Genomic DNA, 26,042 nt, shown 5'->3' with positions numbered 1-26,042 from the left:
TTAAATCTCTATCTTGCTGAGCCATTATGATATGGAGTTAACTTGGCTTCCTAACTCTCCTCTTTGCCTAACCATACATGTTGTTCTTCACCTTAATCACACACACAGTCTTCCTCCTCAAACCTGCACTGGGGACACTTTCGGTACGAGCTCGCGTGTAAATAACTCCATGTTTGGGCTTTTCCCACAACAAGGACGAAAAGGACAAGGCTCTTCTCCATGGTCGATTCTTTTTTGGCATTTATAATAGGGGGGTTAAAGTACGTAGGGTAAGAACGCAGGATCTGAGTGAACATGTTGTGTATCCAATAGCAATATCTTTAAGCAATTCAATCTTTCCAAACGGCAGAGCTAAAAGGGGGGAAGGAATTCTTTGTCGCTCGGCGTCAACAAATTGGGTATAGACAGAGTAGGGATAACATCTTTACCCAATTCATCATCTCAGTCAATAAATAGGGTACAACGTCCTCACCTCGACAATTGGTTCTCACTTAACTGATCCAATATATCCAGCAGACGATTATTCTCCTGCAGGAATTCATAGTCACCAGATCACATGACTAAAACTTGTCACTTCCCTAACTTGGTCTGCAGAATACGAACCTCAAGACAAGTCACCACGAACCGACTACCTTACCTAGTCGAAGGTGCTCATTCCTGCTCATCAGACAAAGGGCCCAGTCTGCCCATCAGACAAAGGGCCCAGTCTGCCCATAAGACGAAGGGCCCAGCCTGCCCATCAATAACTTTTTCTATCTTAAAAGGATTGGGAGGAGGAAGTACCGGTCGAATGGGTTTCACTGATATTCACAGATCAAAACCTCATCACCTGGTTGTATACCAGTTTCTGGAGGATGATCGCCATCACTATCTACTACAGAGACACTGGATGGTTGAGGGTCCGTCAGAGTGGGTTGAGGGGACCCAAGGTGCTTGGAGTGGGTCCCCCCCAAAAAAGCAAACTTTTCCTTAGATGCGACCACTTTGGCAAGCAGTAGATCTTGTGTGTGCCCATCTTCTCAGTGCAAGCAGTCCTTCGCTCTATGACAAAACACCCAAATTTTACTGCTGGATATCTTATGTGCACTTTGGACTGTTGCTAGGGTATGAAACTTTGGCTCTCTATTGAAAATATTGTTCAAAAAATAAGTAATGAAGAATTGGATAGCCCCTGTGGCATGAAAGGGTTCAAGAGTTTTGAGACGTGAAAAAAAAGTAAGAGTTAATGGAAAGACGTATGGAGGAGTCTGTTAAGGTGACTCTGGCCATTTACATCTCCTATGAGATAGATGCAAGGCTGGTGAAACAGATCTGTGATAGTATGGCTTTATACAGTAAAAGGATGAAAGAAGGGAAGTATAGTCAGCAGGTGAAGACTACGAGTATTGCCGACAATTCAGAGTGAGCGTTGCATATACTATTGCCACGAAGATGGTAGGGAGACAGATAACACAATCAACAATATTATTCCCTCGGGGTTTCATATCAAAGGATAAGACAATGAAAATAATCTATGAGCTTTTAATTTATTAAGTACTCGCATGATGGAAAAGAAGTTTGGGGATTCCTATCCGGCTAACTTTATCTACAAACTGGGTTACCAAAGTCCTCAGCCCCTACACACACACACACACACACACACACGGGTCTTCGTGGTGTAGTGGTTAACGTTACTGACCATGAGTCAGCACGAGCCATCCATGAGACGGACCCGCATGGGTTCGAGTCCTGGTCGATGCTGTCCACCTACAACCAACCTAGGTGTTCATCTTTCCTTCGGGGCTGATCGATCGATAAATGGGTGCTTAGCTTAGGCCGGCTGGCTGGTGTGTGTGTGTGTGTGTGTGTGTGTGTGTTCAAACATACGTACACAGGAGTAAAGACATGATACATATATACAAGGTTACGGGGCAACACGATTGTAAAGCTCTCTACCTATAACACTATAGTAATAATCACACACACGCACACACACACACACACTAAAATGTCTTGACCCAAACATTGCTCATGGTCCTGATGAAATTCCAGCATATGTGCTGAAGATGTGTGCAAATGCGCTAGTGACTGGAGAGAGGCAAAGAGAGTGGGAAAAGGTTCACGTCATACATATGTACAAGAATGCACATCGGTGAACAGACACTGAACTACAGACTGGTCTTTCTGAATGGAAAGGAAGTAGTGCATGACAAGCCTCTCAGATTTCTAAGAGTGAGTGATGCTCGGTCATCAGCAGAAAGGAAAAGTGGTTGGATTGTTTGTATTTGGACTGCCAGAAAGCATATGACTGCACCGCATGGGAGACTCGTTAAGAAGTTGATCACCAGGCAGAAACAAGGGGGAAATTCCTTCGTTGGATAGGACGCTGTCTAACTGAACGAGACCAAAGGACGCATGTTAGAGGATCACGTCTGTAGGGGTCACCAGCGGAGTGCCATAGGGTTCTATTCTGGAGCCATTGCTGCTCTTGATCTATGTCAATGACTTGCTAGCACGTACAGACTCTTACCCGAATGTGTTTGCAGATGATACAAAGGGCAAGACCAGGTATGCAGATATGGAGGGCAAGGGCAGATGTGTAGGACATGGAGGGCAAGGGCAGATGTGTTGGACATAGAGAGAAAAGAAAGATGTGCAGCACTGGAGGGCAAGGGTATATATAAGGGTACTAATGGGCAAGGATAGATGCTTAGGTACTAAAGGGCAAAGGCAAATAAACGGGATCTGTAGAACATGGGTAAATATACAGACATTGAAGGGCAAGAGCCGAAGAGCTTTGTGAACTTGAGAACTTAATGATTTCGGATGAACAGTTGTTCCACTCAGCCATTAATAGTTATCAGTGAATCCCAAGAGACGAAACTGGACTAGAATTAAGTCTGTGTGTAAGGTGTAAGTTAAGCTTGGTCTCGTTGCATCAGTGATGTTTTCAGGAAGCAACGCAACGTTACGATGGGGAATCTGACAAACAGATGTGATTTCCGATCATACAGGAGGTCGAGTCTTGACTGATATGAGGAAATGTACTTATCCCTTGGTAAAGTGAATTCTTGGTTTACCTGCTGGTAAGTCGTACCACTACGCCCCAGTCAAAATGTTTTGACTCGAGTTTCAAGGATAAATTCTTGCCATTTATTACCAATGATGCAATGGGAAGTTTCTGCACTTCTTGGAGATGCCACTTAGTCGTCTCACATCACCATAATATACTCGTCAATGTGCAACGTGACGCAACCTGGTTTTCACCTCAAGGGCAGCCGTTGCATGGTTGTTCTGAGGGGGTTGACGTCGAGGTGAGCAACGCCTTCACGTACTTTTCCTCCCGCCTGCACCAAATGAGTTCAGGATCAGTGCTGCCACGATCAGGGTAAACACTGCCAGGAAGATCACTCGGTTGGGCGTCGTCACCTCGGGCTGGTCAGAGCTGAAGAAGGCGTCAACACGCTCCATGGAGCCGTTGTTGGGATGGCAAGAGATGTCGAGTGCGCGACAGAGCAAGCCGTAGACATCCACCTGTTCCACCACGTCTGTCTCCACTCCGCTCGCAAACGCTGCCACGGAAGACGTCAGTACAAGTTAGTCCACTCTATCCCTAAGACGCAAATGTTATTAAGAATAAAAACATCCTAAGAAATAAGTCAGATGGGTCTGCTGTGTGTGCTGGCGTGAGACAGAAACAATGAAGCAGAATTCTGTGGTCTGTCCATCACACAATCGTATAGACTCCACATTACATGATATTGTTTTATATTGCTCACTTCAAAACCTGCCATCAACAACCGAAAACTTATAGAATGGGTCACCTGCAGATGACAGTATTACACAGGAATACACATCTATCTCTATATACAAGCGATTTGACTCTTACAACATAAATTTCCAAGTTCTTCCTCTATTCGCTACGTTGTGTATTGGGTTATGTGCACCTGCAACTCAAGTGAGGTACCTGGGTTGGTGGGATGGATGACGGTGATGGGAAAGTGTGTGCCAAGCAAGAGAAAGAAAGGGTAACGAGGGATGGAATGGCAAAGAGTGAAGAGAAAGTGCAAGCGTGGAATGGGTGTCGTTTTCAAGGTTTCAACGAGGCTAAAGTGTTTTGAAGGTTGGATAAAGGGATCAGCACTCAGCTGGATGTCCTCTGCTAGGCTAAAGTATTTTGAAGCTTGGGCAAGGGAATCAACACTCAGCCGGATGCCCTAGGCTAAGTATTTCGAAGCTTAGACATGGGGATCACCACTCAGCCGGATGCCTCGGCTAGGCTAAAGTATTTTGAAGCTTGGACAAGGGGATCAGCACTCAGCCGGATGTCCTCGTCTAGGCTAAAGTATATTGAAGCTTGGACAAGGGGATCAACACTCAGCTGGATATCCTCGAAGTGTGTGTGGAGGAAGTGTCTCCGAAGTTGTTTATAGGACTTTGTGCGACTGAAGCCATCATACAGTCCTGTGAAGCATATTCTACTGTTGTCCTAATGTAGGACATGAACAGCTTTCTGAACATTACTTTAACCATGTTATTGAATATCTTTCTAATATTTGTCAGTGGACATGTCTCCTACACTATTATCCTCTGGATACAGGTGAGTGACAGCGTCGATTCCCATGTCTCTTGTCACGCATATCTGGAGGCTTATTACCTGCTTCATGATATTCATACTGAAGCCTTCGCTTGAGTATGTCCCTCTCTCATTATTTTACATTTACTTAAGTTCAATCTTATCAGCCATGTACCAGATCAGCTTTGGAGTCTGTCCAGGTCCCCCTGTAAGTTGATGCAATCCTCATCACTTTTCACTTCCCCCATACCATTTGCATCATCTGTAGAAATATTCAGGTATACCTCTTCCCTTCAAATCCCTTTGCTCAAATCCCCTCTCTGTAACTGAAAACTGACGAATCTATAGGAAAGGTTTTTAGATTGTCTTCAGCCTTGCTCACAATACTCCTTTCATTCTTTTTTCTCCTTCGCTCACCCTGCTATAATCGTTTCTTCCCCCTCTTATTCTATATAGATACTGGCTAGATGGAGCGTCGCCTATATCTTTTTCACAGCGCACCTCGAAGCTCCTCTGTTTTTGAAGAGTTATTGAACCATTCCTTCTCCTCTTCCTTTCAGCCTTCCCTTCGTATCTAAATTCCTTTCACCACAGTGCCCTTGTTCTAAGCTGCTTGACTCCATCTCCTCAGTGTAGTACATTACCATAGAAATTGTTGAGGTTTGTGTAGTGTGTACGATTATATCTCGTGCTTAAATCTCGTCTCATTTCTCATGCTTTATCATTTACCACATAATCAGAGGTGACCATCACGCTTTTATAGTGTTAGCTGAAATGCCACGGGCAGCTGTTTGCTCTAAAAAAAAAAAAAAAAATAAAAAGCCATGTAGTTGCGTTCTCCTTGATTGCTAAACAATAATACTTAGAGTGCCCGTATTTGGCCTCATTCCTACCGCGGGAGGGATGTGATGGGGGTCAGTAGGTGGCTGACGGCCCCTCGCTGTTGACCTGGGCCACCGATCAACACTGTGGGGTTACCAACATATGATCTCCCTCCTCCATATAATGGCTCTAGTAATAATGTATATTCTTGATGACAAGGTATACTATTCCCAGAATATCAAACAGATATGAGTCAAGGTACTATACAGCTTAGACAGATATGACAACACTGGCGCCCATCTGCTCCCTCGTTGATTCCGTCTGTGTTTGTTTTGTGCGATAACGACATGGCCGCGCGATAATTTTATGCACACAATTAGATCTCGTCCAACAATTCTATCTTCTTATATATATATATATATATATATATATATATATATATATATATATATATATATATATATATATATATATATATATATATATATATATGAAAAAGAGGGCAAATGAGAGTTGGGGTGAGAGAGTATCATTAAATTTTAGGGAGAATAAAAAGATGTTCTGGAAGGAGGTAAATAAAGTGCGTAAGACAAGGGAGCAAATGGGAACTTCAGTGAAGGGCGCTAATGGGGAGGTGATAACAAGTAGTGGTGATGTGAGAAGGAGATGGAGTGAGTATTTTGAAGGTTTGTTGAATGTGTTTGATGATAGAGTGGCAGATATAGGGTGTCTTGGTCGAGGTGGTGTGCAAAGTGAGAGGGTTGGGGAAAATGATTTGGTAAACAGAGAAGAGGTAGTAAAAGCTTTGCGGAAGATGAAAGCCGGCAAGGCAGCAGGTTTGGATGGTATTGCAGTGGAATTTATTAAAAAAGGGGGTGACTGTATTGTTGACTGGTTGGTAAGGTTATTTGATGTATGTATGACTCATGGTGAGGTGCCTAAGGATTGGCGGAATGCGTGCATAGTGCCATTGTACAAAGGCAAAGGGGATAGGAGTGAGTGCTCAAATTACAGAGGTATAAGTTTGTTGAGTATTCCTGGTAAATTATATGGGAGGGTATTGATTGAGAGGGTGAAGGCATGTACAGAGCATCAGATTGGGGAAGAGCAGTGTGGTTTCAGAAGTGGTAGAGGATGTGTGGATCAGGTGTTTGCTTTGAAGAATGTATATGAGAAATACTTAGAAAAAGCAAATGGATTTGTATGTAGCATTTATGGGTCTGGAGAAGGCATATGATAGAGTTGATAGAGGTGCTCTGTGGAAGGTATTAAGAATATATGGTGTGGGTGACAAGTTGTTAGAAGCAGTGAAAAGTTTTTATCGAGGATGTAAGGCATGTGTACGTGTAGGAAGAGAGGAAAGTGATTGGTTCTCAGTGAATGTAGGTTTGCGGCAGGCGTGTGTGATGTCTCCATGGTTGTTTAATTTGTTTATGGATGTTGTTGTTAGGGAGGTGAATGCAAGAGTTTTGGAAAGAGGGGCAAGAATGAAGTCTGTTGTGGATGAGAGAGCTTGGGAAGTGAGTCAGTTGTTGTTCGCTGATGATACAGCGCTGGCGGCTGATTCATGTGAGAAACTGCAGAAGCTGGTGACTGAGTTTGGTAAAGTGTGTGAAAGAAGAAAGTTAAGAGTAAATGTGAATAAGAGCAAGGTTATTAGGTACAGTAGGGTTGAGGGTCAAGTCAATTGGGAGGTAAGTTTGAATGGAGAAAAACTGGAGGAAGTAAAGTGTTTTAGATATCTGGGAGTGGATCTGGCAGCGGATGGAACCATGGAAGCGGAAGTGAATCATAGGGTGGGGGAGGGGGTGAAAATCCTGGGAGCCTTGAAGAATGTGTGGAAGTCGAGAACATTATCTCGGAAAGCAAAAATGGGTATGTTTGAAGGAATAGTGGTTCCAATAATGTTGTATGGTTGCGAGGCGTGGGCTATGGATAGAGTTGTGCGCAGGAGGGTGGATGTGCTGGAAATGAGATGTTTAAGGACAATGTGTGGTGTGAGGTGGTTTGATCGAGTAAGTAATGTAAGGGTAAGAGAGATGTGTGGAAATAAAAAGAGCGTGGTTGAGAGAGCAGAAGAGGGTGTTTTGAAATGGTTTGGGCACATGGAGAGAATGAGTGAGGAAAGATTGACCAAGAGGATATATGTGTCAGAGGTGGAGGGAACGAGGAGAAGTGGGAGACCAAATTGGAGGTGGAAAGATGGAGTGAAAAAGATTTTGAGTGATCGGGGCCTGAACATGCAAGAGGGTGAAAGGCGGGCTAGGAATAGAGTGAATTGGATCGATGTGGTATACCGGGGTTGACGTGCTGTCAGTGGATTGAATCAGGGCATGTGAAGCGTCTGGGGTAAACCATGGAAAGCTGTGTGGGGCCTGGATGTGGAAGGGGATCTGTGGTTTCGGGCATTATTGCATGACAGCTAGAGACTGAGTGTGAACGAATGAGGCCTTTGTTGTCTTTTCCTAGCGCTACCCCGCACACATGAGGGGGGAGGGGATGGTATTCCATGTGTGGCGAGGGGGCGATGGGAATGAATAAAGGCAGACTGTGTGAATTGTGTGCATGGGTATATATGTATGTGTCTGTGGGTATATATATATGTGTACATTGAGATGTATAGGTATGTATATTTGCGTGTGTGGACGTGTGTGTATATACATGTGTATGGGGGTGGGTTGGGCCATTTCTTTCGTCTGTTTCCTTGCGCTACCTCGCTAACGCGGGAGACAGCGACAAAGCAAAATAAATAAATAAGTAAATATATATATATATATATATATATATATATATATATATATATATATATATATATATATATATATATATATATATATATCGTAGCCTACGCTTGGTACCCATTTTATCGACCACTTCCTAGTGGAGGATGAACAGCCAGCCGAGTTGACTTTGGACCGATTGACTCGAACAGAAGTCGAACCTATATGGACTCGACCCAAGACTTCCCCTGAATGCGCTTGCGTAACACATACGATGCTCTCAGTACCCATGCCAATATGTGTGATCGTGGTATACGTGTCCCTCTCATCCTTGTGTGTTCATTGACACATTTGTATGGGATATTTCCCCCCATATGTCATATATACTTGCATATCCATGGCTCTGTCACCATGAGAATCCAAATTCCACTTGTATAACTCTTTGTGATTGAAATCCCACATCTGGGAACAGCAGGCAGTTACCTGTTTTTATACTGTGTAAGAGAGATTAACACTCGTAGGTTTCCCATCTCTTGACCATTCTCTCCCATCATACAACGTTGTAAATATATGTATCCTGTCTGCAGTCAACTATGTCCTCAGCCCTTTCCATTCCTCAGCTACTCTTGATACTGTAAAAATCTTCCTTTATCATGTCTTTTTATACGTGTCTTGCTCATCGTCATATCCACTGGTTGCACCGACCCCACTGTCTTCAAGAACTATTCACTTTGTGTGTGTGTGTGTGTGTGTGTGTGTGTGTGTGTGTGTGTGTGTGTGTGTGTGTGTGTGTGTGTGTGTGTGTGTGTGTGTGTGTACGAAGGAGGTACTGACTTGGTCCATGGGCGAACAGGAGGCCCCTCATATCCGGGTTCTGCCCCTCCGTGTTGTCGTAGCCGTGGTCACCTACGTACTCCGTCGCCTGACGAGGTAGCTGCCGTGCCCCACTCACTTTGATGGCGTACCCTGTGGGCGAACACACTCCTGAGCACCACAATTATAGGCCTCACACTGATGCCCTACACAGTATAACACACTACCAGGCCTCACACTGATGCCCTACCCTGTAAAACATACTACCAGGCCTCACACTGATGCTCTACCCAGTAGAACACACTACTAGGCCTCACACTGATGCTCTACCCAGTAGAACACACTACCAGGCCTCACACTGATGCTGTACCCAGTAGAACACACTACCAGGCCTCACACTGATGCTCTACCCAGTAGAACATACTACCAGGCCTCACACTGATGTCGTACCTAGCAGAACACACTACCAGGCCTCACACTGATGTTGTACCTAGCAGAATGCACTACCAGGCCTCACACTGATGCTCTACCCAGTAGAACACACTACCAGGCCTCACACTGATGCTCTACCCAGTAGAACATACTACCAGGCCCCACACTGATGTCGTACCTAGCAGAACACACTACCAGGCCTCACACTGATGTCGTACCTAGCAGAACACACTACCAGGCCTCACACTGATGCTCTACCCAGTAGAACACACTAAAAGGCCTCACGCTGATGCTCTACCCTGTCGAACACACCACCAGGCCTCACACTGATGTCGTACCTAGTAGAACACACTACCAGGCCTCACACTGATGCTCTACCCAGTAGAACACACTAAAAGGCCTCACACTGATGCTCTACCCTGTCGAACACACCACCAGGCCTCACACTAATGTCGTACCTAGTAGAACACACTACCAGGCCTCACACTGATGCTCTATCCTGTAAGAGAACAGACTACCAGATCCCAGGGACGGCGCTGGCTAAGTCGACCACGCAGGGCCATAGGTCCACCAAGTGCAGTGATGATGTGATCGTGTCCATGTGTGGCGAGAGTGTGGGTAGACCGTACAGTGACTTCACTGTGGTGCTTGTGTCCTGGGCATGAAAGCATCTAGACGTGTGTTGTATTGTGGGAATAAGCATCTCGACGTGTGTTGTGTTTGTGGGAATACATCAAGTGTGTTGCCACTCAGCCACTGCTGGCCAAACGTCAGTGTGTTTGTGTGGAGACTTGCTGCTTAGAAGAGAACATAAGACAGATTATAAGGTGTTGCGCTCCGATCAGGAGCAGTTCAAGTCCCGTGGTGGGTTAAGTGTTACACGAGAATCATCCGTAATTTGTGGACGTCTTGTCTTAAAGATGACGAGTGTAGATTGGAATTTTTAAGACGAGTGTGGCCATTATTTATGCATGTCAAAGGAGGTTACTTGTGTTGCTTGTACGAAGACGAGATTCATACCTTGTTTGGCTATGACCAAGACCTGGTTGATGAGTCTGTGAGCCCTGTAATGGTAGCGTTCGGGGATATCCTTCTTGCTGTAGACGATGACCTTGTCCTCCACCTCGGGACACGTCCTCACCTCCTCCACCACCTGCAAGAACGACAGACACTCCTAGCAACGCATGGCCTAGCCGTTCACCTACACACACACACACACACACACACACACACACACACACACACACACACACACACACACACACATCTGGAGCCTGGTTTACCAAGCAGATTTACTTTGATTTATAAACTTATCGACTAAATAAATGATTACAAAACAGGTAATCACAGAACTCCAACAGCATATGTAAAAGAAGAAAAAATGATTAGAAAAACTATGCTTAGATGTGTTGACAATCTACAGTCCTGCATAATGCGTAGGTGTGCTGACAATCTACAGTCCTGCAAAATAATTTCAATAAATCTGGAATTCTTTTTTGTCGGTGTTGCAATCAGGATGAGTCAGGAGGCAGCATTATTTTTTGTCTTACGAGATGATAAATCTCGTGCAATGGGCGATTCCAATTATCAAGACATAAATGAGGAATAAATGTCGAGATGACATAGAGGTGGTGTAAATGGAGACGTTTTTCCTCACTTGATTAAGAAAAGAAATGAACACTGCATGGGTAGCTCTCGACCTCAAGGCATTCGACAATGTGTGGCTCAAGTCTTCGTTTCCAAGAACCATCCTTCTTTTGGCTTCTTTTCTCTCCTCTGTTCTCTAATACATATACCTCCCTTTCCATAGGTGTTCCATTGTGGTGGGCCATTAATTTTTTTTTTTTTTTTGAGACGGCACGGGCAGCTGAGGCCATAATCAAGGCCATCCCATTGAAGCTATGTATATCAACCAACCCCTAAGGTTGGATGAACAGCTGGATGAACCGACTACTGCAACCAGGATTCGAACCCCTCCACTGTCAATAGTGGTGTTCCTCAGGATTCTTCCCTGTGTTTTACCTTCTTTTCTCTCCTGTCTGTGAATGATCTTCCTTCAACCTTCGACTCTATTCATTCTCACGCCAGTGATTTCACTGGGTTTCTTTCTCCTCTTCCACTTTCCATAAAGAGAATAAAGAGAAAACGAACGCTTATCAAAATGATTTCTTTTCTGTTTATCCCAACCCGTGCAGCGTCTCTCTCCCCATTTCTGAATATAACTCTTTAGCCACCATCAAATTTCAAAATGCTACATTTCATCGTTGCAATAACTGTTTCCTGAACTCAATAATGGAAACCTCATACAACAAACATGAATTTTCCCTCCCATAAGTTAAGGGTGTTATTTATTTATCTATTTTGCTTTGTCGCTGTCTCCCGCGTTAGCGAGGTAGCGCAAGAATGGCCCAACCCACCCACATACACATGTATATACATACACGTCCACACACGCAAATATGCATACCTATACATCTCAACGTATACATATATATACACACACACAGACATATATGCACATGTCCATAATTCATACTGTCTGCCTTTATTCATTCCCATCACCACCTCGCCACACATGAAATAACAACCCCCTCCACCTCATGTGTGCGAGGTAGCGCTAGGAAAAGACAACAAAGGCCCAATTCGTTCACACTCAGTCTCTAGCTGTCATGTAATAATGCACCGAAACCACAGCTCCCTTTCCACGTCCAGGCTCCACAGAACTTTCCATGGTTTACCCCAGACGCTTCACATGCCCTGGTTCAATCCATTGACAGCACGTCGACCCCGGTATATCACATCGTTCCAATTCACTCTATTCCTTGCACGCCTTTCACCTTCCTGCGTGTTCAGGTCTCGATCACTCAAAATCTTTCTCACTCCATCTTTCCACCTCCAATTTGGTCTCCCACTTCTCCTCGTTCCCTCCACCTCTGACACATATATCCTCTTGGTCAATCTTTCCTCAGTCATTCTCTCCATGTAATCAAACCATTTCAAAACACCCCCTTCTGCTCTCTCAACCACACTCTTTTCATTACCACACATCTCTCTTACCTATTATTACTTACTCGATCAAACCACCTCACACCACATATTGTTCTCAAACATCTCATTTCCAGCACATCCACCCTCTTGCGCACAACTCTATCCATAGCCCACGCCTCGCAACCATACAACATTGTTGGGACCACTATTTCTTCAAACATACCCATTTTTGCCTTCCAAGATAATGTTCTCGACTTCCACACATTCTTCAAGGCTCCCAGAATTTTCGCCCCCTCTCCCACCCTATGATTCATTTCCGCTTCCATGGTTCCATCCGCTGCCAGATCCACTCCGAGATATCTAAAACACTTCACTTCCTCCAGTATTTATCCATTCAAATGTACCTCCCAACTGACTTGACCCTCAACCCTACTGTACCTCATAACCTTGCTCTTATTCACATTTACTCTTAACTTTCTTCTTTCACACACTTTACCAAACTCAGTCACCAGCTTCTGCAGTTTCTCACATGAATCAGCCACCAGCGCTGTATCATCGGCGACCAACAACTGACTCACTTCCCAAGCTCTCTCATTCACAACAGACTGCATACTTGCCCCTCTTTCCAAAACTCTTGCATTCACTTCCCTAACAACCCCATCCATAAACAAATTAAACAACCATGGAGACATCACACACCCCACTGAGAACCAATCACTTTCCTCTCTTCCTACACGTACACATACCTTACATCCTCGATAAAAACTTTTCACTGCTTCTAACGACTTGCATCCCACACCATATATTCTTAATACCTTCCACAGAGCATCTCTATCAACTCTATCATATGCCTTCTCCAGATCCATAAATGCTACATACAAATCCATTTGCTTTTCTAAGTATTTCTCACATACATTCTTCAAATCAAACACCTGATCCACACATCCTCTACCACTTCTGAAACCACACTGCTCTTCCCCAATCTGATGCTCTGTACATGCCTTCACCCTCTCAATCAATACCCTCCCATATAACTTCCCAGGAATACTCAACAAACGTATACCTCTGTAATTTGAGCACTCACCTTTGTCCCCTTTGCCTTTGTACAATGGCACTATGCAAGCATTCCGCCAATCCTCAGGCACCTCACCATGAATCATACATACATTAAATAACCTTACCAACCAGTCAACAATACAGTCACCCCCTTTTTTAATAAACTGCACTGCAATACCATCCAAACCCGCTGCCTTGCCGGCTTTCATCTTCCGCAAAGCTTTTACTACCTCTTCTCTGTTTACCATATCATTTTCCCTAACCCTCTCACTTTGCACACCACCTCGACCAAAACACCCTATATCTGCCACTCTATCATCAAACACATTCAACAAACCTTCAAAATACTCACTCCATCTCCTTCTCACATCACCACTGCTTGTTATTACCTCCCCATTATCCCCCTTCACTGAAGTTCCCATTTGCTCCCTTGTCTTACGCACTTTATTTACCTCCTTCCAAAACATCTTTTTATTCTCCCTAAAATTTAATGATACTCTCTCACCCCAACTCTCATTTGTCCTCTTTTTCACCTCTTGCACCTTTCTCTTGACCTCCTGCCTTTTTCTTTTATACATCTCCCACTCATTTGCATTATTTCCCTGCAAAAATCGTCCAAATGTTTTTTTCAAATGAGCAGCAGTCCCATTTCTTCTTTTAATTCAATATGGGGTACTTTCGTATATCTGGAGGGCTCTTCCTTGTTAACTTTTTTGCTATACCACTCAGGTATCCCTTTCCGTCGCCGTTCTCTCTCTATTCTATGACTCTGGTCTCCGTTCTTGTTGGGTGCTTGCGTGTCTGCCAACGTCTAGACCCCTAGACCCGTGGCATGCTTCTGCCACCTGCTTCCTCCCATGGTTTCTGTGTGAAAGCTAGCCAGATGAGGATTGAACGTTATGGTACCTTCTTTCCTCGAATAGGGAAACTTTGGAATAATCTTCCTTGTCTTCCATTTTCACTGCAAAGTTTCGTGTATACGTGTTAGGTCGACAAACATTAGTCATATAGTCATATATACTTTTTAATTTTTTTTCTTGGTTTTGGCTACGGCTACAGTCTGAGTATGCTTTTGCTTGCATCATATCAGCCACAACGGCAAAAAACTATGTTTAGAAGTCCATGTTGGACTTGAAGCACATTGTGCTTGGGTTGAGGATGCTGATATAGAGCAATATATTCACTGACCCAACCCCCATGGAATGGATCGATGATCATAATTTGCGGGTTTCATGCAAGAGCATGAAGATCAGGTGTACGATAATCCCTCTCAATACATGCATATGTAGAAGCGAAAAAAAAGAGGCTAGGCTTTTGAGAATACACAAGTATTATCGATAAGTCCTATAACACAGGCCTGCGTTTTAAAACTTTTTTCAGAGGTCAGAGTTTTTCAACTGATTTAGGATATGTTTTGTATGCTAAATTAAAAAATGAACTCCATATGTCTCAATCAGGTCAGGTTTTTTTTTTAGATATGCTGGATCTGAAAAAGTACTGATATTTCTCGATTGGTGCTACTGAACTGGCCTTTATGAATGATGTTTTTGTCCTAGCATGTCACGGGTGCCTTTGGTATAACCTATCTTTCTTATTTTAGATCTAAATTGAAACTGCAATGAATCGAATGTGCAAGAACCAACCTGACAGATTGTTACATCTGTGGAAAGGGGACTCTTTTAGCCCGCCGAGCAAGAATTACACATTTTGTGAAGTCACATCACACTTATTTTGGAGTAAAACCAAGCGACCAAGATAAACCATTTGCCCCTCATATTTGTTGCAAAACATGTGTTCAAAACCTACGGAATTGGAGGAACAAAACAGAGTATGCCATTTGGTGTTCCGATGGTGTTGAGGGAAGGGAAAGATCACACTACAGACTGTTATTTTTGCATGGCAAATCTGCATGGCATCAATCGCAAGAACAAGCGTCAAAATCATCATCTAGATGTTCCATCTGCAATAAAACCAGTCCCCCAAGGCCAGGTAGCAGCTCATGTTCGTGAACCTGATGTCAACATGGAATCGTCGTCCGAATCTGAAGCTGGAAATGAGACCGACGAAGTCTGGTACATTCGAGCTAGGAGAGGAGGACCATCCAGTGCCACTGAGCCAAACTGAGCTCGATGATCTGACACGAGACTTGACCCTGTCCAAGAAGTCTGCTCGGCTGTTGGGTTACTGCCTTCGGCAAAAAACGTTTGCTGGCACGGGAGACAACGTTCTCTCGGTATAGAAACCGCGAGAAAGAGTTCCGAAAATTCTTTTCATTTGATAAGGCATCTTTGCTGGTCTACCGCAGCAGCATCGCTGAACCTGACTGAATCAATGGTTTGAAGTATGACTCCACAGAATGGAGACTTTTCATAGATTCGTCGAGTAGAAGTCACAAGACAAAGTGTACGCACGTCAGTAAAAATGCACTTCCTCAGATCTCATCTGGACTATTTTCCAAAGAATTGTGGTGACCAGTGAAGAGCAGGGGGAACGTTTTCACAAGAACATCCAAGTAATGGAGGAATGTTATCAAGGCCGATGGGACATCAACTTCCTGGCCGACTACAGTTGGTGTCTAAAAAGGGATGTGGTGTCTGCCTAGCACAAGCAATAGTTTTTGAAGAGGCCATTCATCCCTGATTAGCCTATTTTCGTATTCTGTATCTTAGATCTATAAGAACAACCTGCATGTATTTAGCACTTACATTATTCCATTCGATGAATCCACTCTGCCAATAAAACTGGAAATGAACATTTTTTGAAAGTAATTTATTTTGAGAATTTGTCCTGACTGAGGAAAAATGGATGTGTTTTTCGGAATCAGCGTAAGAAACTGATCTAACAGTAGCAAACATATTCTTGACCTTTAAAATCATGCAGACCAGTGTAATTGCTTTGTTGTTTTCAGATGAAAATGATTATGGCTATGTTTATATATATATATATATATATATATATATATATATATATATATATATATATATATATATATATATATATATATATATATTTTTTTTTTTTTTTTTTTTTTTTTTTCTTTGTCGCTGTCTCCCGCGTTTGCGAGGTAGCGCAAGGAAACAGACGAAAGAAATGGCCCAACCCACCCCCATACACATGTATATACATACGTCCACACACGCAAATATACATACCTACACAGCTTTACATGGTTTACCCCAGACGCTTCACATGCCTTGATTCAATCCACTGACAGCACGTCAACCCCGGTATACCACATCGCTCCAATTCACTCTATTCCTTGCCCTCCTTTCACCCTCCTGCATGTTCAGGCCTCGATCACACAAAATCTTTTTCACTCCATCTTTCCACCTCCAATTTGGTCTCCCTCTTCTCCTCGTTCCCTCCACCTCCGACACATATATCCTCTTGGTCAATCTTTCCTCACTCATTCTCTCCATGTGCCCAAACCATTTCAAAACACACTCTTCTGCTCTCTCAACCACACTCCTTTTATTTCCACACATCTCTCTTACCCTTACGTTACTTACTCGATCAAACCACCTCACACCACACATTGTCCTCAAACATCTCATTTCCAGCCCATCCATCCTCCTGCGCACAACTCTATCCATAGCCCACGCCTCGCAACCATACAATATTGTTGGAACCACTATTCCTTCAAACATACCCATTTTTGCTTTCCGAGATAATGTTCTCGACTTCCACACATTCTTCAAGGCTCCCAGAATTTTCGCCCCCTCCCCCACCCTATGATCCACTTCCGCTTCCATGGTTCCATCCGCTGCTAGATCCACTCCCAGATATCTAAAACACTTCACTTCCTCCAGTTTTTCTCCATTCAAACTCACCTCCCAATTGACTTGACCCTCAACCCTACTGTACCTAATAACCTTACTCTTATTCACATTTACTCTTAACTTTCTTCTTTCACACACTTTACCAAACTCAGTCACCAGCTTCTGCAGTTTCTCACATGAATCAGCCACCATCGCTGTATCATCAGCGAACAACAACTGACTCACTTCCCAAGCTCTCTCATCCCCAACAGACTTCATACTTGCCCCTCTTTCCAAAACTCTTGCATTCACCTCCCTAACAACCCCATCCATAAACAAATTAAGCAACCATGGAGACATCACACATCCCTGCCGCAAACCTACATTCACTGAGAACCAATCACTTTCCTCTCTTCCTACACGTACACATGCCTTACATCCTCGATAAAAACTTTTCACTGCTTCTAACAACTTGCCTCCCACACCATATATTCTTAATACCTTCCACAGAGCATCTCTATCAACTCTATCATATACCTTCTCCAGATCCATAAATGCTACATACAAATCCATTTGCTTTTCTAAGTATTTCTCACATACATTCTTCAAAGCAAACACCTGATCCACACATCCTCTACCACTTCTGAAACCACACTGCTCTTCCCCAATCTGATGCCTTCACCCTCTCAATCAATACATAAGTATACTTATGTAAGTAGGAGAGATGGCCAGAGAGCGTTATTGGATTACGTGTTAATTGACAGGCGCGCGAAAGAGAGACTTTTGGATGTTAATGTGCTGAGAGGTGCAACTGGAGGGATGTCTGATCATTATCTTGTGGAGGCTAAGGTGAAGATTTGTATGGGTTTTCAGAAAAGAAGAGTGAATGTTGGGGTGAAGAGGGTGGTGAGAGTAAGTGAGCTTGGGAAGGAGACTTGTGTGAGGAAGTACCAGGAGAGACTGAGTACAGAATGGAAAAAGGTGAGAACAATGGAAGTAAGGGGAGTGGGGGAGGAATGGGATGTATTTAGGGAATCAGTGATGGATTGCGCAAAAGATGCTTGTGGCATGAGAAGAGTGGGAGGTGGGTTGATTAGAAAGGGTAGTGAGTGGTGGGATGAAGAAGTAAGAGTGAAAGAGAAGAGAGAGGCATTTGGACGATTTTTGCAGGGAAGAAATGCAATTGAGTGGGAGATGTATAAAAGAAAGAGACAGGAGGTCAAGAGAAAGGTGCAAGAGGTGAAAAAAAAGGCAAATGAGAGTTGGGGTGAGAGAGTATCATTAAACTTTAGGGAGAATAAAAAGATGTTCTGGAAGGAGGTAAATAAAGTGCGTAAGACAAGGGAGCAAATGGGAACTTCAGTGAAGGGCGCAAATGGGGAGGTGATAACAAGTAGTGGTGATGTGAGAAGGAGATGGAGTGAGTATTTTGAAGGTTTGTTGAATGTGTTTGATGATAGAGTGGCAGATATAGGGTGTTTTGGTCGAGGTGGTGTGCAAAGTGAGAGGGTTGGGGAAAATGATTTGGTAAACAGAGAAGAGGTAGTAAAAGCTTTGCGGAAGATGAAAGCCGGCAAGGCAGCAGGTTTGGATGGTATTGCAGTGGAATTTATTAAAAAAGGGGGTGACTGTATTGTTGAGTGGTTGGTAAGGTTATTTAATGTATGTATGACTCATGGTGAGGTGCCTGAGGATTGGCGGAATGCGTGCATAGTGCCATTGTACAAAGGCAAAGGGGATAAGAGTGAGTGCTCAAATTACAGAGGTATAAGTTTGTTGAGTATTCCTGGTAAATATATATATATATATATATATATATATATATATATATATATATATATATATATATATATATATATATATATATATATATATATATATATATTTTTTTTTTTTTTTTTTCTTTGTCGCTGTCTCCCGCGTTAGCGAGGCAGCGCAAGGAAACAGACGAAAGAATGGCCCAACCCACCCACATACACTTGTATAAACATACACGTCCACACACGCAAATATACATACCTATACATCTCAATGTATACATATATATAGACACACAGACATATATACACATGTACATATTCATACTGTCTGCCTTTATTCATTCCCATTGCCACCTCGCCACACATGAAATAACAACCCCCTCCCCCCTCATGTGAGCGAGGTAGCGCTAGGAAAAGACAACAAAGGCCCCATTCGTTCACACTCAGTCTCTAGCAGTCATGTAATGATGCACCGAAACCACAGCTCCCTTTCCACATCCAGGCCCCACAGAACTTTCCATGGTTTACCCCAGACGCTTCACATGCCCTGATTCAATCCATTGACAGCACGTCGACCCCGGTATACCATATCGTTCCAATTCACTCTATTCCTTGCATGCCTTTCACCGTCCTGAATGTTCAGGCCCCTATCACTCAAAATCTTTTCACTCCATCTTTCCACCTCCAATTTGGTCTCCCACTTCTCCTCGTTCCCTCCACCTCTGACACATATATCCTTTTGGTCAATTTTTCCTCACTCATTCTCTCCATGTGACCAAACCATTTCAAAACACCCTCTTCTGCTCTCTCCACCACACTCTTTTTATTACCACACATCTCTCTTACTCTATTTTTACTTACTCGATCAAACCACCTCACACCACATATTGTCCTCAAACATCTCATTTCCAGCACATCCACCCTCATCCGCACAACTCTATCCATAGCCCACGCCTCGCAACCATACAACATTGTTGCAACCACTATTCTTCAAACATACCCAATTTTGCTTTCTTAGATAATGTTCTCGACTTCCACACATTCTTCAAGGCTCCCAGAATTTTGGCCCTCCCCCACCCATGATTCACTTCCGCTTCCATGGTTCCATCCGCTGCCAGATCCACTCCCAGATATCTAAAACACTTCACTTCCTCCAGTTTTTCTCCATTCAGACTTACCTCCCAATTGACTTGACCCTCAACCCTACTGTACCTAATAACCTTGCTCTTATTCACATTTACTCTCAGCTTTCTTCTTTCACACACTTTACCAAACTCAGTCACCAGCTTCTGCAGTTTCTCACATGAATCAGCCACCAACGCTGTATCATCAGCGAACAACAACTGACTCACTTCCCAAGCTCTCTTATCCACAACAGACTGCATACTTGCCCCTCTTTCCAAAACTCTTGCATTCACTTCCCTAACAATCCCATCCATAAACAAATTAAACAACCATGGAGACATCACACACCCCTGCCGCAAACGTACATTCACTGAGAACCAATCACTTTCCTCTCTTCCTACACGTACACATGCCTTACATCCTCGATAAAAAACTTTTCACTGCTTCTAACAACTTGCCTCCCACACCATATATTCTTAGTACCTTCCACAGAGCATCTCTATCAACGCTATCATATACCTTCTCCAGATCCATAAATGCTACATACAAATCCATTTGCTTTTCTAAGTATTTCTCACATACATTCTTCAAAGCAAACGCCTTATCCACACATCCTCTACCACTCCTGCAAACGATCTCTTGGTCATGAGGTGCAGCCTAGCCTCTCCTTACCTGCTGTGTGTCCTCAGGAGCGACCATAATGTTGACGAAGCTTCCGAGCTCCGTCACATAGAGGACCCGCTGCATCCCCAGGCAAGCACCCAAGTCCACCGTCTCCACTTGATCTGGCGCCGTCCCCGTCATTCCGTGGTCGCTCAGCACCACCACGTTGGTCTGAGGAATGTTGAATACGATGGTCAACAACATTAGGAAATGGTGGAGGAACCAAGCAGAGTCTGAGTGGGAAACACTGGGCAAACGAGTGGTAGAAGAGAGATAGGATATCCTAGTTAGATGGAACATAAGGGATTGGGGTATATATATATTGCACAAGTGACAACGGATGTAGTGTTCAGGATATGGAGTCTTTGGTGTTATCAATAAAGAGCGAAACTATAGAGTATGATAAGGACGTGGAGATGTAATAGATAACAAAACAGGACAGTGATAGCATCCTAAACTCTTAGATAAACTATATCAGTGGAGACAGCATATTAGATTACTACGAAAAGAATACCATGTATCATCGTAGAAATATACCGCCATGGAAGTTTTATAGGAAGGATAAACAGATAATGCAATCAGATCTGATTTAGGGGACTTCAATATACCGAAAGTACATCATCAGACTGTTTACCCCAGCGTTCTATTATAACTCTGTTGATGAAGAAATGTTTGCCAACGTTTTATATTACAACTCTTACCTTTTAACTTCATAATGGGGTATGCCATGGTATCTATTTGCTACTAAAGAACCACCTTCCATAAACCAAAGAGGGAGTGTACTATTGGTCAGTGTTGGTCTAACAAAACATTCACTTTATAGAGGGAAGGTCGACACCTGAGGGATCGGCAGAATAACTGTGTAGTATTGCTATCAAACATTGCTTTTGGGTGGGGTGTGTAACCAAACTCATTCGCGTGCGTGTCTGTGTACACAGCTTGGCTGTTTCGCGTGTATGTCTATGTACACAGCCTAGCTGTTTCGCGTGCGTATCTGTATAGCTTAGCAGAGTCGAATGTCTGTGTCTTTATTGATGTGCTTTGCAGTAACATCCCCAGCCATGCTATTGGTGGCAGAATCTCAAGAGGTCAAGGTTGATGGGTCATGTACCCCTGAGAGGGGGCGTGGTTTAAGCAGCTTCTTAAAAGTACTGCCTAGCCATGAAGTTTTTAGGGTTTATCAACGTTATGTCTTGATACTACATCGTGTATTTGTCCTGAACACGGAGTTAAGGTATGTGGTTTGTAAGCGGTGTTACGAGATTCGAAGCGTCTTTTTTTTTTTTTGTAGGTGTATTTTGATATATGAAAACTGTCATTTCTTAATTAGCAGATCCCTTAACTTCCCAGAACGAAGTGTTTTATGTGTTAAAGACGAATGACTTAAGGCAGAATGAAACGATGAATTAGGATTCTGTTTTTTGATAAGTCAGCCAATGTTCAGTCCAGTATATAAAAACAAAATGGAAAGAATAGATAGTGTGTTGGGTGATGCCTTACCGTGTTCATCATACCCCTGGCCTCAAGTTCTTGCCAGAGCTGCTGCAAGACTGCGTCCACGCCCTTGACAATGAAGGCCAGCTCGGGAGACGTGGGCCCATGATAGTGGCCTATGGTGTCTACTACTCCTTCGTACAACTGTCCATACAGGAGAGGAGGAAAAAAACAGTTTAAGTCTTCCTGTTGAGGCTTCTGCAGCCCTATATGTATGCATGTTATGGAAATGCTATGTCCCAGACAAACCATTCTTGGTAATTCTCGACACAATTTCGCCTTTGAGTCATGTGTTATTGATGTTGACTCGTCTTAATCCCATATCAAAGTACTTCATTGGTTGGCCATCTGCTACCGCCAGACAAATAAGAGGTTAGGGCGTGGGAGGAGTGTATGTGAAGGCAGAGTCAAGTATATGTAGTAGGTGTGTGTGTGTGTGTGTGTGTGTGTGTGTGTGTGTGTGTGTGAGGGCCGAGTCAAGTATATATGGGAGTGGGTGTGTGGTTTGCTGCGAACAAGGACCTGAGGTCCGCAGAGACGGTATAGACACCACCATCCACACTCACCCTCCCTCACTGGTTGACCCAGACAAGAGACGCTACTTCGAAAATCACCTTTGCTAGTGTTTCATCCTTTGGTCATTTCCAGGTGGCCTGAAAAAATACCCACACGACCAGAAATAAATAAGAACCCGAACCTGCACGACCAGAAATAAATAAGAACCCGAACCCACACGACCAGAAATCTATAAGAACCCGAATCCACACGACCAGAAATGAATAAGAGCCCGAACCCACGACCAAAAATGAATAAGAATCCAAAACCACACGACCAGAAATGAATAAACCCGAACCCACACGACCAGAAAATAATAAGAACCCGAACCTATTATAGACACATTTGGAGCCGCTGAGGCTGTGGTATTAGATGCTATCTTAAGATTCCCGCAGCGTCAGTAGACCCGAAGGCCAGTGGAATGAAGGGTGGATCCTGCTTTCTTCTTTCAAGATCGCTTCATTCCAGGCGAAGACCGAATTGTATATCAAGTTAACGATATTCGAGCGTCGAGTTAATGTGTCTTTAACGATATTCGAGCGTCGAGTTAATGTGTCTTTAACGATATTCGAGCGTCGAGTTAATGTGTCTTTAACGATATTCGAGCGTCGAGTTAATGTCTTACGACATTCAAACGTCGGGTGGATATCAATATCTTTAAAGACATTCGAGCGTAGAGTTAATGAATCTTTAACGATATTCGACGGTCGAGTTGATATGTCTTTTACGATATTCGAGCGTCGAGTTAATATGTAACGATATTCGAGCGTCGAGTCAGTCTTTTACGATACTCAAGCGTCGAGTTAAAACCAATGTCTTCGGACTGCATTAATCTCTAGTTCTTCCTGTTGTAAGCTATTGTATTGTAAGCTGTTGTGTTGTAAGCTATTGTATTGTAAGCTGTTGTGTTGTAAGCTTTTGTATTGTGAGCAGTTGTGTTATAAGCTGTTGTGCTGTAAGCTGTTGTGTTGTAAGCTGTTGTGTTGTAAGCTGTTGTGTTGTAAGCTGTTGTGTTGTAAGCTGTTGTGTTGTAAGCTGTCGTGTTGTAAGCTGTTGTGTTGTAAGCTGTTGTGTTGTAAGCTGTTGTGTTGTAAGCTGTTGTGTTGTAAGCTGTTGTGTTGTAAGCTGTTGTGTTATAAGCTGTCGTGTTGTAATGGTGCACAGGTATGCATGTGATCGTGTTGCATGTTCACGAGCCATTTCCTTCCTCCCTGGAATATCACTGTTACGATATTGCTCATCACGACCCACAGATGAATGTGGCCCAACATGTTCCTCCACCTGACACCTCTACCACAGTATGGCTCACCGTGACCCTCCACCACAGCACCAGTATGGCTCACCGTGACCCTCCACCACAGCACCAGTATGGCTCAACATGACCCTCCACCACAGCAACAGTATGGCTCAACATGACCCTCCACCACAGCACCAGTATGGCTCAACATGACCCTCCACCACAGCAACAGTATGGCTCAACATGACCCTCCACCACAGCACCAGTATGGCTCAACATGACCCTCCACCACAGCACCAGTATGGCTCACCGTGACCCTCCACCACAGCACCAGTATGGCGCCAAAATGTCAGTATGGCTCACCATGTCTCACCATCAGTGTGAACTTGTATCATGGCTTCATTGGTAAAGGGCTGTTCCTCACTACACAACGGTGTTCATGATGTTCTTCCCTGTTCAGCCATCATGAATGTTCACCGCAGCATCGATCCGGCTCACCAGGATCGTCTGCTGTGTCAGTTCAGCACCCTGGCTCAGCCCACAAGTGTGTCAAGTGTAGCTGATATAACCATCTACCACACAAAGTGAGAGTTCTTATATCCCTTATGTTATCACTTGTGCCTTAATCATATTCTTATCTATTATATCATCACTATCAGCCCTGCAGCTCACACTGCTATCCTCATGCTACCCCAAGCCCCCATGGAGGTCCTGCTGAGCCACACTGCTGTGGGGGGGGGGGAAGCCTGACCACTACAGAAGGACAGAAAAAAAAAAGGAAAATGACTCATCACTTGACTCTCAACAGTGAACAATGAATCATTGTGGTTTATGGACCATTATTTTTTTCCCAACGTAAACTTACCACAAACAGCATCTTTAGCCAGCATAGTGTGAGGGGAGGTGGCAGTGTGGCTCAGCATGACTCCTATAATCCCCTTAGCATAGCATGAGAATATACCAGTATGGCTTAGCATAGCCACCACACAATCCTCACAACACCATCCCATGCCTCACCATCAAGGGACCATCTACACTACTTACCATGACCAGTTTATAGCCATCGTTCTGGATCATGTCGAGCGCCCTGTTCACGTTGCTGGAGAAGTCGGAGGTGGTTTCCGACAAGACGAACTCGTAGGGCTTGCAGTACCTGGGCAGCAGCTCATCCCTCCACGCCACGTCACATCTGTAAACACACACACACACACACAGAAAGGGTCATCATATGCAGCTACCGTATCCAAACCGACCTTCTCACACAATGTCATGACCTAACTGTACCTTTTTTTATTTTTCGTAACTTATGTATTCCTGCTACATTCATAATGCTTTGATTTATTTCGTTACAAGGAAATTTGTTTTTCTTTTAGTATATTAATCTCATGGTATGGCCTCTTTCGAAGAGGGAATGGTTCAGTGTTGACCTCATCAAACTACTTTGAAAGAAAAATGGTTGTGATCGGATCACCCCTTACTCTTCTCCCTTTCATGGTGGGTGAATTCAGGGCCCGTAACCTTTCCCTGCTACTCAGCTGTCTTACTTCTCTCTTTTGTTTTGTACTTCTTTCATTGTGGTGATCAAATTTGAGACACATTTTAGCCTCTCACTCGTGTAGGTTTCTCCTTTGCAACAACTCGTACATTTGGTCACCGACTACCACAGGGAGACCGACTTGTGGTTCAGCACATTCGCTTTATCTCCGTTCTTAAAGATGGGCATGAGTTTTACCCTCCTCCATTCTCTTGGCGCTCTATCATCCTCCAGCGACTTCTTGGACATTTCATGTAGTTTATCAAGTGTATCTGCTCACATCTTCTGCTCATATGGTGAGTTTTTGTCAAGATCATGAGCTTTATATAGGTGAAAACCTTATAGATGTTTTCATTTCTTTCCTATGCAATATTTACGTCCAATTCATCTCGCTGGAGCTGGGGCTATATTGTCATGCAGTACGAGAATGCACTTTGAATGCGTCTCTTGTTCTAGATCTTGTTCTGGATCTGTTGTTGTTCTATTTGTGTCAGTTGTCACATCATCTGTGCGATCTCCCACCTCAGTAG

The 26,042-nt window shown here is 43.7% G+C and overlaps 1 protein-coding gene across 1 annotated transcript in view; it reads right to left on the bottom strand.

The window, feature by feature from the left end:
- Positions 1-1,512: 1,512 nt before the first annotated feature.
- The window catches only part of LOC139762675 (glycerophosphocholine cholinephosphodiesterase ENPP6-like), a 37,513-nt gene continuing 12,983 nt past the window's right edge, over positions 1,513-26,042 (bottom strand). The window contains 6 exon segments of the mRNA XM_071687630.1: positions 1,513-3,551; positions 8,932-9,063; positions 10,363-10,495; positions 20,702-20,863; positions 22,193-22,330; positions 25,023-25,167. Of these exon segments, the coding sequence (XP_071543731.1) occupies positions 3,307-3,551; positions 8,932-9,063; positions 10,363-10,495; positions 20,702-20,863; positions 22,193-22,330; positions 25,023-25,167 (955 nt within the window). The 3' untranslated portion in view covers positions 1,513-3,306.

The sequence above is a fragment of the Panulirus ornatus genome, chromosome 44 (assembly GCF_036320965.1).
Source record: "Panulirus ornatus isolate Po-2019 chromosome 44, ASM3632096v1, whole genome shotgun sequence".
In the NCBI taxonomy this organism is placed as follows: domain Eukaryota; kingdom Metazoa; phylum Arthropoda; class Malacostraca; order Decapoda; family Palinuridae; genus Panulirus; species Panulirus ornatus.
Note: the sequence above shows the minus strand (reverse complement) of the source record. Positions and strands in the feature narration are given on the sequence as shown.